Source organism: Asterias amurensis, chromosome 8, assembly GCF_032118995.1.
Source record: "Asterias amurensis chromosome 8, ASM3211899v1".
Classification (NCBI taxonomy): domain Eukaryota; kingdom Metazoa; phylum Echinodermata; class Asteroidea; order Forcipulatida; family Asteriidae; genus Asterias; species Asterias amurensis.
The window spans coordinates 2666398-2684144 of NC_092655.1; the positions used below are offsets into that span (position 1 = coordinate 2666398).

Below are 17747 nucleotides of genomic sequence, written 5' to 3' on the forward strand. Positions count from 1 at the left end.
TAGTTCAGGGAGCTGATGCATAGGTTCGGAGTCAGCATCATCATCGTGTGCATTATCGCTGGAGTATGGGAGGGTATGATCCAAATTGCAGGGAACTTTGTTGAACTCTGAGTTCTTGACACGGTTGGGAGTCATCAAAGTTGCAGATGTGACACCACATACCATCGACAGATGAGACAATATGAGACTTGACTTGTTGCGATCGCTTTAGACCGCTTTAGAGGTACACCAATTTCAATACAAACGCAATATTGTTGGAAGAGCTTGTCCAAGACCAGCCGAGTAAAGCTTGGTGGTGGGTCAGTGCGGATCACAGAGAGGGGGGCTGTCTATTGGGCGGAGCTCGATACAAAGGCGTATAAGGGCTGTGGGGAGTGTGTCTTGGTGTTCATCGCCAATGATGCATGATGTTGTATAGGAGGATAAATTGACAGTAATTGCGCTTGATCACGTCTGATGCAAAAGAGATTCCGACCAAATCTGGAAGCTCGCCTGTAGACTGCTTAACAACAGAGTGGTGCGTGTTGAGTAGTGATGCGCAAAAGTGACAGCTGGAAGTAACTCTCTGTAACAGACTTGTTTTAATCGAGGGCACAGAAGCAGCGATGAGTCACAGAATTGAGTTGGTGGCGTATTGGGTGGTCAAGTTGAATGTGGAGTGTAGTAAGAAGGCCACGGAGCACTATGACGGGGAACGATGATGCATTCTCAGTAGGGAACAGTGGCTCTTCTCTGTGAACTATCTGATGCGACTTTGTGGCTTTTTTGGGAGGATGGGTGCCCTGGACCAGGTGAGCGTGAGTGCTGCGCAGATCCGTGCACTCCGACTGAACTGCTTACCACGCTGCTTTGCTTGTAAACAGGAGCTTAGCGTCACCGGAGAGGACCTCCTAGGCAGACACTCGCATGATGCTTGGACCAAAATGCTTGACGGAGACTGCGATGCAGGGTATCCAGGTCAGCTGTTGTCCTTATAATTTTGTGCTGAAAAAACCTGCGAAACAAGTTTTGCTGTTGCGAGTGATGTAAAAGGTTGAGCCAATGCTGTGTTTCTTGACGGAACCAACGGTCACAATCCACAATTGGTCATTGGACGACCGGCTACTGCTTCCTCTAAGGGGGAACGGAGGGATGAGTAGTTGGGAATAACACAGGCAGGGACTTTGAAGGCCCCAATGAAGTATCGCAGGCATCAAACCTTTACTGGTGTAGCACAAGTGAAGAGTGCCGCTACACGGTGGGGGCTTGCCTGGATGGAACCATTGGTCCAAATCCATCCAAATAATAGTGGTGCTCTTCTGACAGATGATGGTCTTGTGAGAGACCGAGGGCGTTGCTGTACAGGGCATGTAAAACCTGCGTCCAGTTGAGAAGGATTTCTTCAATAGTGCCACCTCCGCAGTAAAAGATCGTCTGCGAGCTTTGCCACGATGCCTCTTTCAAGTAGGTCTCCTAGGACACGGCACATAAGTTCTTCAAGTGCGGTTTCTGAACCTGACATGCCCATTGAAAATCTGGTATACACTCGTACAACTTTGAAAGGGGTTGCCTCACCATAGTATTTCATTGACTGTAGAGAGAGGAGAATGTGCTGGTAAGGTCAGTTGCTATGAGGTAACACCATCGTGCAAGAGTTGAGTCAATTTCAGGCATAGTGACGGTTTGGGTTTGCTGTAGCAGCCTACATCAGCGAAAGCTGTGACTAGAGGAAACCCTCCATTTGGCTGTTCAGGTATTCAATAGGTTTGCCGATATTTTCAGGGCGGTCAAAGACTCCAATTTTTTTAAGTTCATTAAAGTTGCGTGAAGTTCTAGGAATTTGTCTTGAGTGTACTGGGGGAGTCGGCCTTTGCGCTGTGGGGGTTGAACTGGACCCATGTTTACGACTGCTTGAAACTGGCCTGCATAGCCACTGTAGCTGGGAAAGCGGGATCAAATACTTTGTCATACTCCTCGAGTAGAGAGCGCAACTGAATAGATGGCGTCAAAATGTTATCTGGGTCGATGTTATCTGGGTCTTCAAAGATGTGCTTTATTTTATTTTAGGGTTACTATAATTTACTTTCATATTACACTTGTCATTTGTGAAACCAGTGCAGCATTTTATTTTTTATTTTTTATAACAGTTCGGGTGCTCCACTACAGGAGGGTCTTACCTCCTCTGGCTGCAACCCCCATTTGTACTTAATTTAAATTTATAACAGTATTTATATACTTGAAATCATCATTGTTGTATTTTTTGTTGTACAAATGGAAATAAAACAAACAAACAAACAAACAGATGGAGAAGCGAGGGGCCACGTTTGGTGTAAGTGGGGTGTAAGGCGGGGAAGCGGTTTGGTGTCTGTTGGGGCGACAGTTTTTTTGTCAGGCGTTTGAAGTATGAACGAACACCAGCTTTGGCAGAATTGTTCCCGTCTTCGTAGAACGTGGGGCTCAGAAGTGAGATTTGGGATCCGCACTTTGCCAGTGACACTATGTACGAGGCTTGGAGGGGGCCATGCTCTTGACGACTGTGATTTGGCGCTTGTGTTGGTGCGGGGCTCCAGTGCAAATAGGTTGTAGTTTTTGAAAACGTCGCGAGAAGTTGAACCTTAATGAACTCTCCCGACCGGAGCCCTAATTTTGGAAATCATCATACTCCATCAAGTTCATTATTGATTAATCAGCATCCCATCCCACAAAAGATGCAAAAATAAGCAGGAAGGCGGTCTCGCTCGGATGAGTGTGGGCACTCGCTAAGGAAGTGGAGAGAGTCTGATCGGCCAACTTGCTTACACAGTGGACATGACTTGAACTGATTACTGCTTTGGGGTCGGTGTCGTCTGTTGAGGTTCCGGCTTTGTGAGCGAGGTTGATACAGATCCTCTGGGTGCTCATCTGGTTTGAGCTGAATTGAGGCGAGGTCAATGAAGTGTGACCCCTGATGACTGAAACCCGAAATGCAAGTGTACTGCCTGCCAAATGTTTGAAATGAAGGTCTAGTTGCAAACAATGGTATTACAGGATATAACTGGGCAGTAGTCTGCAATTTGCCCGAGCATGAGTTCCAACAATTTCTGGTGAACTTTTGTTGAGCGGTGCTGCGGTTTGCGGCCTCATAGTCTGGACCAGCGTCTGTGAATCCACGTAGTGGGGAAGACTTGGACATTTTCTCCCACTTCATGTCTTCGGTAAGAAATTGGGCGCAGTTTAAATCGAGGGAGAGAGTGTACTGGAGATTATCCTTCCAATTCTCAAAGGAATTAGCTGTCTTATTCTTGCTGAGGGACCATTGTTTCAGAGGCCTACATGTTGATGCCATAATGAGATTGATTGCGAAAAGACCGTAGCGAAATAATAGTATAAAAGCAGCTGTGTTCAGCTGCCCGATCGCTCACCTTTATTCGTGATGTGTACGTAGAGACCGGAGTCGGTTGATGACCTCAAAAATGGAACTAACTGTTGTGTTTTGCATTGCATCGATGCCAAAATAAAAATGAATAAAACGCTCACTGGGCGATAAACTCCAAACGCGAGGTTAGATTATTTATTTCTCATCAAATATGACATTTCAGACAGAAATATTTCAAGGGATGTTTTCTACTATGATCATCATTAGACTGTGTAAGTTTTATGTAAATCTGTGATTTTCACAATTTTTGTTACCAATTCTGTATCGTTCCTTTAAATTGGTTAAAAGCTCAATATAAAGTAGTGGGGGGGGGGGGCAAAAGGGAAAAAAATTTTCACTAAATTTGTCGAACCATTTATTGTAATGAACATTGTACCTGGATATTTAAAAAAACGGCATACCGAAGAAGGCAAGACTTCCGATTGGAGAGCAAGAAAAAAATCTGAAACCTTCATTTCCAGTAGAAGCTGTTGGGCACACGTGCACAGAGTGGTGTTGTTCTTTCACAAATGGTTCAATCTTGCAAGAATGTTTTGCGCAATCGCCGCGATGGTGCCAGAATGGTTTGTGCAATCGGCTTATCATAAAGCAGGCATGAGAATGGGTGATGATAAAAAAACAGGAAAAAAATTCAGTTGATCGGAAATGTCAATATTCCATCATTTTTGGCAGCGCGAAGTCCCCTACGGCCGGGGTCCAGGGCCCGCTAAGGGCCCTGGGAGCTCTGGGTATTTTAGAAGCTCTGTGGTGGTCTCTGATGCATTTCTGACACCTATTTTTCCAGGTAGAAGTGAGCTACTTTTGTGTGATTTTTCCTTATTTTAATTTTTAATAATAGGTTTAAGGGAAAATAAGGAATGTAAAGCTCAAACAATTCAAACAATTTTGGGTTCGCCTGCGATTTTGTAACAATTCCGGAAAAAGAAAGAAAAAAAAAATAATAGTAATAATATTTTAATTTTTCTGACGATCTTATCCCTTATTTCTGCCCTTGAAAATGCTTTTTATCTCACCAACAACCATTTTTATAGGTTCTTGATTTGAAATTTGGTTGTGTAAAAGAAATTCTTTTGCAATTAAATGTTTGTGATTTTAACGATCCGTCGGCGACGCGCATTTTAAAATATATATAGGCCTATACATCTGGCGAGAGCGATGTGTTTTTGAGAAAGAGGTTGTTATTCAGCATAGGGTATAACTGGAACGAGGTTGAGATTAGACCCCAACATAGAAATAGAACCAATGAAGAAAGCACGTCGTCCGGACGTACAGTGTGTTCGCTGGTTCCCAATATATCTTTCGCTAGTTGTGAGGCAATAACAGGTACCAGTTTTCCATGGCCTGCCGGCGATCTCAAATTCGTGCCGCGCCGCTCATTGGTTCGTGTACAAACCTGCACGTACACAGTCACAGTACACATGGTGCAAACACGTGCATTGTTTTTTCAGTAGACTTTCAAAAGTCTCCACACGTGTTATCTTTGCTGCAGCAGCAAGCGCATTACACGCAAACATTATTGAACCGTACCACTATAAACGAAGCAAGGAATGAGGCAAGTTTATACATCTGTCGCTCCTGCTGCATGCATGCGCGATGCCAGGAAGACCACAAGCCGTAAATTGGGCCAGTTGCTGGACGGCAATTTATTGTTTAGTTTTTTCATGAACGCCGTACGTGTGGATCCACGATAATAACAATTACAAAGGTAAACTGACATTGTCCGACTAGAGAAGAGGGATTAGAGAAATCCAAATGTATACCCCAAAAAACCTACCCCCCGAATTTTATAGCAAATTCACATCGAACTCGGAGACCACAATTTTGAAAGGAAAAAAACCGGAATTCCGGTTTAAACCGGAAGATTCTCATGCCTGATAAAGGAATAATTTGCGCAATTCGACGATCATTTGGAAATGGTTTGCGCAGTTTAAAGATCAAGCAGGATTGGTTTGCATCCCAGAAATTTTTTTACCCTAAAGGTTTCCAGCCAAAATAATATGTTGTTTACATTGTTGTGACTGGTGCCCTACTATATTACTTAGGAAAGTAATTTGTCGAGCAAAATGTTATGTTTTAAGAAGTTCCTGAATAAAATACTAATTTCTAATGCCTCCTGTGCTTCAGGCGTGTTGTGGCAAAGCGGTCTAGTTCACCGGAACCAAGCTCCTGGTGTTAGAAGCAGCCGAGTGTTAGTTTGAATCCCGGTCATGAAACTTGTGCACTTGAGCAAGCCACTTAACCCATAATTGCTTCATAGAAAGGTTGGAATAGTGTATTCTTCTCTACCACTACCAGTCAGGCTCCCAGTGAATGATGCCTATCTACATCCCTTTGTAATGTGAAGGGGGTAGCTGTTTCAGCCCAAGGAGTATAGTGAGAGTTGATTGGAAGTGGCTGCCTAGCCTCGTTTTGTTAGCCGATATCTCACGAAACATCTTTGTTATTGGTGCCTCCATGTTGCCCTAGACAAACACAACTGATAGCACCAACTGACAGTAAACTGAAGAAGGTTTTATGGACTCACCTGCGCAACTTGAGGCTGTACAACACGCTGCTCATTGTCTTTGCGCTTGCATGCTTCATACTGCAGGGAGGGATGAACATGTACAGTTGTTCTTTCAGTGCAGCAAACACTTGCAAGGTATAAGCACCATTCATACTGAAGCTGGTAGACTCTGTATAAGGAATAATATACATACAGTTAAGACATAATAAAACTGTCAGAATTTAAATTGTGCTGAGTAGGTATAAGTGTTCAGTTGAAATTTTGTCCCCCAAAAATGTCAAAAAAAGAAAAGGAAATAAAACAATCATTCAGGTCGACACATTTTGGTTTGTTTTTAGAAAAGAAAAAGGGAACAAGGTTGTGATTGAATGAAAAATAAAATGGGGAAATGATTTGTGTTTTTTATATGCCCTTTTCTTAAGTAGAGCTTAAAAATAATTAATTGTAAAATCAAATCTTAAAACAAAAAGCCATAATGCACCCAAAGGGAGTACTATAGTCACACAAAAGAGGGAGTCTCACAGGGGTTTGTGCTCTCCATTGGGGCCTTCAGTGTTTGTTTAAGGGGGTTGGCAGACCTTCGTTTATAGAAATAGGAGCTCTTTTAATCGCTCTCCTGAGAATACTCAGGAGCTCAATTTGAGCTCCTAAAAAATCACTCTTCTTAGATTGTCCAGGAGCTCAATTTGTTTGATAGCATACTCAGTTTATGATTACTAAAAATAAAAAAATGGTCAGGTCGAATCGGACACGGACGTACACAAATAAAATTTACAGACAAAATAAAATAAAACAACCCCGATCCCACTCCCGTGTGACAAAATACCGCACAATTTTAAGGTTTTATGTTTAATGTTTCCTTTTTTCCTAAAATGTTTTCACATTTGATATAAAGCATTAGAAAATACACATTTTCTTACGTGAAAATACGTCGTTGATCCATGGTTGATCTAGTAGTAGTTCTAGTAGTATTGCACGGACGACGTATACAGTAGCGTGTATGTGTACGTACTGTATTAATGTACCCGGCTGCGAGTTCGTAAAGCTATCAATCTGTTAATTGTGCTGCTCAATCTCGAGATTGCACAACAGATGTTGATTTAGCTACATACGCCAACGGTATGCGCTTCGCCCTCAAATTTGCGCCGCCTGGAAATGCGCGAAAACTCCCACGTGACACGTCGAGTCTTGTCTCAATGCGTTTATTGCTGGTTCGCGTAGATTTTACCAATAGAGGGCGTTTAATATCACGCTACTGTCGTTCCAAAGCGACCTCTAACGTTCAATGTTTCTTTTATTTATTGTCGCACGCAAAGTAACAACGACTGGCGTGAAATCTGCTTTTGTGTTATAAATAATGATCGAGGAGGAGCGCTGTCGATCGCGCACCTGAAAACAGCCCCAGGAGCACGGTAGGAGCGCGAGCGCGATCGCGCTCCTCAAAAACGAAGGTCTGGGTTGGGATGTTTGGGGGAGGGGGGCTGGGTGAGGTTTGTCCTTTCTTAAATAAACACATTTTTAAACTACGAAGAATAGTTCCCAGACGTCTGCCTTGTGTTTGTACACAAAGCACGGATCAGGTATTTTTTCTTTCCAGGACAAACGTGTGCAGATAATTCTCCACGTCTGTCCTTGGAAAAAAATACACGCAAAAGTAGTGTAGTGGTAAAACGGAGTAGTTGGGGACTGAATTACGGAAAGAATTTATCATGGACGTGCGCGTCCATATGTTTGTACACAAAGCACGGATCAGGTATTTTTTAGGAAAACCTATTCGCCATTAACCGGATATTCAAATTATTCGCCCAGGCCTAATTTTTAGAATGGTCCGACAGACAAAAACAAAGCACAAAAATACATTAATATATAATATCTCTGCAACCTTTAAAGATAAACGATTGATTTTACTACCATTAGATTACAATTGACATAAGCTCATGGTACCAAACTTTCTTTTTCCGTAAAAAAATCAGAAAACCTGTCGACCTCCCTATCCACAGGGCCAACGAGAGTTCGAAGGACACATAAAGCCTAATTTTGGCTAGAGAGAGAGAAAAAAAATAAAAATTGCGTTCACAAAATTTAAACTTTATAAAAGAACCAGAAAAAAAGCAGACTATTGTGAGAGATGTGGCACAAAGGGCGCCGTCTATTGGTAGTGACCGTCCCTATCTAGTATCTATCTATATATCCCTATATATCGTAGCGTCATACGTTATCGACCCTCTTATGTTTTCGAAACCCAACTTTGATTCCCGTTTACCGCGAAACTGTGCAAGCTGCACCGGTGACATAAGCTATGCAGTTTACTCACGGTCTGTATTTTCATCAGGCTTAATCATGCTGAGAATAAAGTTTTAGTCGTTGGTTATGCTCAAACATTTATAAAATGATTGATTTTTGGTACAAATCACTAGTGCGTTATTATGCCAACATTCAAATGAGTCAAAGAAACATCATCCAACCTCGAAAGCTCAAAACAAAATTACAAAAATCTGCTAGATTGAGTTTCATTCTGCCTTAGTCACTAGATGGATCACGTGAGGTGGTTACTATTTGGGATTCTATGGTGTGCCAATATGGGGAAAAATATTAAAATATTTTAAGTGAAAATGACAAAAAGATTTTTTATTTATTAACTGCATAGGCCTAATGTAATAAATTCCGATAAGCGTAATAAATATAAAGTCTACATTAAAGAGAAAATATCATAGATTGGTTTCTTATCTCCGGAAACCAAACATTACTGGTCTGAAATGGGGGAAACGGATTGTTATGAAGTTAGCCCAGGTTGGACGCCTCCGTTGCATGCAACACAACAGTCCAGGGTATCAAAGGACCCGTACCATTGCAAAAATAATTCAAAAATCTGTTAAAAATATTTCTACCGAACTCAAGAGTCTGAACTTTTACTCACATGTTCCTTGTGTGACCAACTCGACCTTGACGCAAAAACCATAGCCAAAATGAGTGATGCGGCGCGAGGGCGCCCTCTATTGGTAGTGAATCTACCTACCCGCAATGAGATATCCCTTTTTGTAAAAATGAGTGAGAAAGTGGTGGCGCCATACAGAAAGTTATCCTCAAAAAGTATAGGCACAGCAAAATAGTATTCGACAAAGTTTGAAACCAGAGTATAAACCAAACTACCATGTGACATGTGCCATCCCCATGTGACTGGTACCCTGCACATTTTTGAAATACACAAGCAAGTTTTTATTAAATTAACAAATGTTTTCAGACCAATGCAGAAATGCCTAACAATTATTTTTCATGATTTTTGTTTGATGTTGAATACTTAGGTGTTTGTTCTGATCAGAATGGATTTATAGAAGAAGAAAAAAAACGCTTTGAAAGTGTGGGATGGGTCGGATACAAAATTGTCTACATATTGTAACATCACTGTACGATATATACGGCGGGTAAAATCGCCATTTTGAAATAAAATTCCGCTGATGAGCCAAACAGTAAACTAAAATTTGTTGGAACTCTGAGACGCTATACAACATTATCAGTTTTGAATTTTCAAACAAAAAATACCTGAAGATATACTGTGTTCTTTTAATAAAGAAAAAATTGTGGTAAATGAAGAAAAAATTGACATTTACCTCGGCCTCAGCTTCTCACTTTTCATCCCATGCTTGCCGCCTCGTTGGAAATCCAGTAGTGTGCGCGTGCGCAAGTCTCATAACGCGTACGTGGTGGGACAAGTTTTATTTTGCTTTTCAATTTAGAATGTTTATTTCTTCCAAATCGATTCAAAATATGAGAGTCCATAAAAAAAACCATCAGGCACTTTTTTTAGAATGGCAATTCTTATGTGCAAAAAAATTTGCGCACCGATAGAGTAGAATGTTTTGAACCCCCTACCAGTACAGTGGCCCCACCCCCACACTGGGTAGGCGCCCTCAAGTGTTTCTTAAAAGAAAGTTTACACCGACATTGAAAGATCGATAATCCAGATTGATGTGTTCTACTTTTACGATTTATAAAGCTATTTATCACGTATTGGTTGTAGAAATAAAATTAGGATGAGCTTAAATGATCTCTTTGTTCAAATTTTACATTCGGAGCAGAAAGCGAAGGAAAGGAAAACACTCCTAAACGAAGGTTTGTGTGTGTGATTTTTTTTTAAATTCCTCTTAGTCTTATTTATGCGGCTATACTTTAGTATAATAATGCAATGGCATTCCATTAATTAATTTAATAATAATTTAGCTTTTTCTTTGCCTGAAAATGAAACATAACAATGGCTTGAAAAAACGAAGGTTGAGAGAGCCATAACAGCACAACAAGATGGGCTAGAGGAAGGAATAGTAATCAACTTCATTGGGAAGTTCTTCAATCTCTTTTTGCTTGTGATAGCTCTACTCCCTATATTTAGAACAATTTCGGTTTTGTTCCACTATTGCTCCTGTATCGTCTCCTGTAATGGGAGACGATAGCGGAACGAAACCGAAATAGTTCTAGGAGTATACCCTACCTACCATGCAGTAACTGGCATTATGTATGGCGATTGATGACAGTCACACTCTAGACTAGAGTCATGTACTCATAGTTGTATCTGCCTCTGTCTGTATAATTTTTTAATTTTGTCTTTTGTATTTTCTTATCAGAAATGGTTTACAATGACAGAAGTTGTCACGAATACTAAAATAGGAATTGAGACCACAGGGGTCCATTTTTGGGAGCAAATTCCATTTATTTTTTTAAAATGCCAATTGTTGATGATGAGGTGAGAAGTATTAACCTTTTTTTCTAAGTCTAGAAACTAAGAATAAGACATTGTGGCTTTTTTCTTCCCAGTTAAAAATGAAATAAATGAATTTCATGAGCGGATAAAAGAACTACAGGAAGAATGTACCACATCACAGGGTCAACTGGTTGTGAAGGTAAGTAATCATTTACTGGTGTAGTCAGTCAGCTTGCTTCCTCAATCCCCGAATGTGGGTTCAAATCCAGGCCTAGTCATGTCACTTGTGTCAGTGTCATCGTTGAGCAAGGCACTTTATATCACAATTCCCCTCCACCCAGAAGTACAAATGGGTACTGGGAGAGCTGAGGAATAATCTGTGCTGGACTGGCATCCTGTTCATGGCAGGTGGAGTAGAAAGTGTTCTCAGTCGTCTAACTATTGCCAATGAAATCGGATCACAAGCCGGATGAGCCGTATTAAAGCCATTGGACCCTTTGGTAAAAAAACCCAAAACAAAACAAAACAGATTTACAAATAACTTACAGGGTTTACAGAAGGTAGTGGTGAAATACTTCTCTTGAAATATTAGTCCATGAAATGCTTTACTTTTTGAGAAAACAGTAAAACAATATCAATTCTCGTTAACGAGAACTACGGATTTATTTTAAACGCATGTCATGCCACGGCGAAACACGCGGATACAAGGGTGGGTTTTCCAGTTATTTTCTCCCAACTCCGATGACCAATTGAGCCTAAATTTTCACAGGTTTGTTATTTTATATATAAGTTTTGATACATGAAGTGTGGGCCTTGGACAATTCTGTTTACCGAAAGGGTCCAATGGCTTTAACTCAGGACAGACTTTATTTTCACTTCTGTCCCAACAAACAATTTCCAATTTTTGTACTATATTCACCAAAAACAAGATGTGACCGTCTATAGTGCACTTTATAGTTTCCCATCATTCTTTGAATTCTAAAGATCCATCATCAGACAGAAGCAGAGCTATCGTTGTCATGGTTACAACACAGAGAGAACATCCTTAAAGATCAGTTGACACAGGTCACGGAGAATAGGGATGCTTCTGCTGTCAAACTGGTAAGGGCAAATTATTTTATTTCATAAAGATTTACAACTAGTCTCATCTGGAGTTAGGAGGAGTTATAAAGAGTTACTCATCCTAACTTAGGACTAGCGTTAAGTTTTTAATAACTACACAGTGCTACAGTCTAGTTCTAAATTAGGAATATTTTTGTGTAATAGACCCCTAGCCTGTTCACTCAAATGATCGTAAAAGTGTTTATTGATTTGATAAATTGAGACAAAAAACACATGCTGGAGAGAAAGCTGAAAAAAATCACACTGAAAGTGGAACAGATTGTGTATGACCAGCTTTTCAAAAATAATTGTTTCGATTTTCCCATTGATCTGGCACAAACTTGAGGTTGTGTGGCTACCCTAAATTGGCTCAGGCTTTAGTTTGAATTTAATTTGTTTTTTTTTCTCTACCTAACCGTTTTAAACCTGGAAGAGTGCCTCATAGTTTTCCTAAACAGTTACTGTATAATATTATTTTGTTGCTTTCTTTTTGTAGGAATCTCTGGAAGCAGTTCAGACCAAGAAGTATGAGAATTTCATCCAAGAGATATCAGACTTCAACCAGACTCATGATCTGTGTGGACAGGGTACAGAACACAGGGAGACCAAAGCCAGACAAAGACTCTGTGAATTAAAACAGCAGGAGAGCTGTCTGCTTGCAGGTATTACAAAATGTAACACACCAGGAATTAAGGGCTGCTGTTGGTCTGGTCTTTGGACTCTGTTGCCCTGGTTTTGGGACTGTGTTGCCCTGGTTTTGGGACTTTGTTGTCCTGGGGTCGATTTCACAAAGAGTTAGGACTAGTCCTAGGAGATATACAAATTGCATGGATAGTCCTAAGTTAGGACGAGTAACTGGTCCTAACTCAAGATAAGACTAGTCCTAACTCTTTGTGAAATCCACCACTGGTCCTTGCTTTGAGTTGTCGGGCATGATGGATAAGTCGATTGTTTGTAACAGTTATGTTTACGTTTTGTTTGTTTTTTGACACTTTTGGTGTTTTCTTTTAGAACTATCTGACCATCGAGACGCAGAAATCAGGAGGAATTCGCAAACGTCTCAGAAAATGAAGCTCTTGGCTTTGAGGAAAAAACTACAAAACACATCAGAAGGTTGGTCAATGACTGGAGAGTAAAAATAGCATTAATTTAGTATCAGGCCTGGAATGACATGGAGGCCTTAGTTTTCATGGTCTAGGCCTTTGCGCCCCTTCAAATGTTTCCCACGCAATTTGAGTTTTCAATGAAAAGGCACTCTTTGCAAGCCCTCTCCTCTCCAGGACTGTAGCATCTGAAATTGGTTCAAGTACCAAAAAGTATCCCTAAAACCAATTGTTGTTGAACTGCTTACCTATTTTGGAATTAGTGGATGTCAACTGACAATCGAATCTTGGGAGACAAAATTCTGTTTTGAGTTTTATAAAGAAGCAAGTCACATGTTGTATGTCTCTGACAAACACTGAAGTAGGTCAGCTGACATGGTGAGAATATTAATTTGGGTTGTGTATGAGAACCAAACTACTCAAGACAGCAACATAGCTTACGTCAAAACAAATTACAATATTAGTCGTTCGTGACTATGCAAAGTCTCAAACTGATGATTATTCAATTCCTTTTGATCAGAATTGCACATGGATCTTGAAGAACAAAGAGTCGTTACCAAGAAGCTAATTGAGGTCAAGAGTAAAGTGGCAGGTCAGCCTCAGGTTGATCCGGAGTACTTGAGGTGAGCAAAAGGGTTGACTCAATACAAGATTTGTAATATTACTTTGGTACAGTTTTGACTGTATGTAAACCAAACCGGACTAGCTCGGGTTTTGTATAGGAACGATTTTTTTACAGTCTATTTATCCTAATCCAGAGTCTAACCATTGCATCAAAACCTTTTCCCCATATTTGTTTTCAAAATTATAATCAGAATGCGGAAAGAATTGGAGGCGTGTCATGACGAGGGGCTGGAAGGAATGTGCCATGCCCTACAACAGGAGGTTGACCGACTCCAGAGAGAACACTGGCAGCGACAACTACAGAGACAAACAAACCAGGCTAACGCTTCCTTCATCCAAACAAACCAGGCTAACTCTTCATCCATTCAAACAAACCAGGCTAGCTCTTCCAGTTGTGCTGCCCAACCACAGAGAAAAAAAAGCGGCCCAAGAAAAAAACAGGTAAGACATACCCATACTACTTGGATGGGATTTGAACCCTGGTGCAAATTTGACATCTTCAAATTAAAACAGACATGTTCAAAACAAAGTTTTGAACATCCATTCTAGCGTTGATTAATAATGATTAAACTTAGCTATGTTATAACCCTGTAGCTCAAAACAACCACAAACTCCACATCAGAGACAAGTAACTCATGGAGTAGTTTCCGCATTACACACTCGGCGCAACCAACACCATTCATTGCTGAAGTTGACCAAGCTTCCAGCAGTAAGAGCCCTGATTCACACGCCCCTCTTGCGAGGGGAGGCTCGAATCCCCACCATGCCATCCCAGCTGTGGTTGTGAAAAAGGAACCTTTACAAATGGGAGGAATCGAGCGGCCAAATTTAGCCAAGCTCAGGAGAGAGATCGAGATCAACAGAAAAGATGAATCAAAGATCAAGGTAAACTTATAAATAATTAGCGTCTGAGAGAGAAATCTACACCAGGCCTTAAAGAGTAGGGCACAGTTTCATTTCTTCCAAAAGCAGAGAATAAGGCACCTGCCAAAATCCCCGCTCATACTTTGCTTAACAGCAAATCAATTTGATGAGCAGTATTTTCTGCTTAACAGCTTTTTGGAATTGAGCCCAGATAGTCAGTTAAAAGAATTGTAAATCATAAATAAATCTTATACAGTGTAAACTCTTGTATTCATCCAGGCAGTAAGTTCCAACAGCAGCACCAACAAGCAGTTCAACTTCCGCCAAGCGTCCCATCCATGGACCAAGGAGCCTTCAGTCAGGGGACGACCACTCCAGTCATCTGCCTCAGGTTCAAGACAATCAGAAGAGATACCTCTGCATGATAAACCTCAAGATGGCATCAATGCTTCATCCTTTGGGTCTTTGTGGTATGTTAACATTCAAACAAGGGCCCAAATTCAAAAAGCTAATTAAAGGCACTGTACACGTTTGGTAATTGTTAAAGACCAGTGTTCTCACTTGGCGTATTCCATCATAACCATAAAATAACAAGCCTGTGAAAATTTTGGCTCAATTGGTCATCGAAGTTGGGAGAAATGATGAAGAGAAAAAACACCCTTGTTGGCAAATTTGTGTGCTTTCAGATAGAAATAAAAAGACTTCAAGCTAGAAGTCTTTTAATATTTTAGAGAGAAATTACCTCTTTCTCAAAAACTGCACTACTTCAGAGGGAGTCGTTTCCCCACAATGTTTTATACTACCAACAGCTCTCCAATGCTCATTACCACGTCAGTTTTTAAATTAACATTTATTTTGAGTAATTACCAATTACTATCTAACTTTTTCCATTTTCCCCTCAACTCACATGTAATCTGGGTTTCTGTCCCCCTCCATTCGTCTCTCTGGCATTATCTACCTTCCTTTTCCAGCGATTTGCATCCGTTTTATAAATGTCCTCATTATTATTACTATTATTTTTATTTCTTTAACAATCTTCTTTTCTCAAAATATTCTAAGTTGTTCATGGTTTTGTTTGTGTAGGGTACCAGAAAATGCAAAGAAAGTTCGTTTCAAGTAGTAGCCAAGAGGAAGAGTCAAACTTCAAAAGCAGTTTATGAAACGCAATCAGCGCCATCACAGTGTGACCATCTTAGTCTGGTTCCCTCTCTAAGCAATCTGCAATGCAAGGGCAACTTATGATACACAACAGAACCAGAATTTTTTTAACATGAGCGCCAATCTGTTTTTATGTATTTCTCTACTTTCAAAATGTTGTCTTTCAAAAATCCGAAATATCCAACCTAGTTTCTGAAGCCTTCCTTTGTCAAAAATAGAATAAAAAAGAAACTCAGCAGTCACAACCCTGATTTCATAAACAGTTGAAATAGTTTAATAATCATAGATATTGGAGTCGTATTACAGTTCCTTACAAATCTGTAAAATAATAAATTGTAATATATATGTGTACAAGTTCTTTATTTAGTAAGAGTAATAACAATGAAACACATTGTCTGATGAGCCTTTTGGATTCCAGAGGAGGATATTTTAAATTAAACACAGACTTAAATGTTATAAATCAAAAAACCTCGAACTTGACAGCATAAGAGAGAAATAAAATAATTATCACACTTGAATGATAAACAACAAATGTACGCTCAATCAAACACCAAATCGGGCGGTTCTCAAATAAGTGACATGGTATTTGAAGGCAAAGTATACTTGCCAGTTAATTATTTTATACTATATAAATGTAGATATACAATAAAACTTACATGTAAGAGTTTTAGTCCAAAGTTTATATAGTGTTTTTGAGATGTCACCCAAAACTCTGTGGATTGTTTATGACCACGCAGGAATAATAATAAGTAATTGGAACGCACACTCTGAGAATGTTTCATGCAGAAATGTTTCTCAGACTGAAATGGTTTTGAATCCCCCTCTCTTAAACCACATTCCTTTCAAGGATATTGCTTCTTCCAAGTATGTTTTTATGGAGTTAAATGCTATTAATTGTTTGTGATATTTGATGTGATGTTTTAAACATTCCACATACTAAGATACGCTTACATCGAAAGTCCTATTTACGTTTTATTTGAAAGCTCATATTCTGATCTTTTTGGTGAGCAAATTAAAGCCAGTTTAATCTTTTGGCGAGAAGTGCCTGGGTTTAGCATGGAATGTGTTACAAATGATCATCATCATCTCACATCTCTCAGTGGAAAAGAATTTGGCTTAACATCAATTCCAAAACGAACTGCAGTAAAAAAATTCTCATTCCTAAAAGTTCCCCCTTAACCTAAAACAGTGCCCCCTGGGCCCAATTTCATAGAGCTGCTTAAGCAAAAATATTTGCTTTTTAAGCAAAAAAATCCTTTCTTAGTAAAATCAGATTACAGGCCAAGACTCCACTCAATTGTTATGCTAAGTAAACAACAGCTTAATACCAGTCAAAAGCTATGTACATGGAATGAAATTTCGGCCAGTAACTTGTGTAAAATAAGCAAGCTATTTTCGTGCTTAAGCAATTTTTTTGCTAAGCAGCTCTATGAAATTGGCCCCTGGTGATACAAATCCTTGCTTACCAGAACCCAACAAAATGAGTCTCAGTGCTAAGCAGAGAACCAGACCACCAACCGTGTAATGTGTGCATTGCTTGTTGACAGTTTCCCATGTAATTGTTTGCTAGACAGCAAAGTATACTGTGAACTGACAATAACAAAGACAGATACAAATAATTATAGGACAATATACATTTAATTGCTTACTGTTTTGCATAGAAAAAAAAGCACCGCATAAAACTAGATTAGCTCTGTGTACAGTTTAGCATACATTTTTTCATTTTCAACGTAAGTGTAGTGAATCGAGATGGCAGCGCAGAGATTCAGATTGAACTATTTGCACAAGTTAAGAGGTGTTGTGTTCACCATTGTATTGTACAATCCTGGTCCTTTGGAAACTTGAAGATGAAAGTTTTGTAAAGCTTTGAATTTGATAACAAGTAGGTCTCCACTAACAAAAAAATAACATTATAAACAATTAAAGTGTATGGAATGTCTTTTGTTCCAGTTGGTGGTATCTAATGGACAGGTGTATATATATTAAGGAATAAATTTCAACCCTTTGATTCATCATGACACAAGTTGTGTGCAACTTACGTTTTCAAAAATAAACTGCCACAATATATTTTATTTAACAGAATTGTTACCGATTTTGAAGGTGCGAGTGATGATTTAACAAACAAAAGACCAACAAGAGTTGGAATTTTACAAAAAGAACCACCTTCTGGTCAAAGGATAACTGAAATGTTTGGTCAGAGAGTAACTTGAGAGGGAGGAAATGTACAAATCAGTTTCATGATGTGTTTCTTTAAAACAAACAATCTCTGGCATAATTTCTTTGGGAAAAAAATGCCACAAGAGT

General features: G+C 39.7%; 1 protein-coding gene across 2 annotated transcripts; it reads left to right on the top strand.

Annotated features, from left to right (window-relative positions):
- Nucleotides 1-9836: 9836 nt before the first annotated feature.
- On the top strand, nucleotides 9837-16267 carry LOC139941061 (coiled-coil domain-containing protein 172-like). 2 transcript variants are annotated; one of them, XM_071937477.1, is made up of 10 exons: nucleotides 9837-10010; nucleotides 10707-10792; nucleotides 11578-11694; nucleotides 12191-12356; nucleotides 12706-12807; nucleotides 13318-13420; nucleotides 13613-13862; nucleotides 14016-14306; nucleotides 14565-14755; nucleotides 15369-16267. In XM_071937477.1, exons 1-10 carry the CDS (start codon nucleotides 9932-9934, stop codon nucleotides 15403-15405), a joined length of 1422 nt encoding a protein of 473 aa, XP_071793578.1. In that variant the 5' UTR covers nucleotides 9837-9931; the 3' UTR covers nucleotides 15406-16267. The 2 variants fall into 2 exon arrangements, with proteins under 2 accessions (XP_071793578.1, XP_071793580.1); XM_071937479.1 differs by lacking the exon at nucleotides 14016-14306.
- The last annotated feature ends 1480 nt before the right edge of the window (nucleotides 16268-17747 follow it).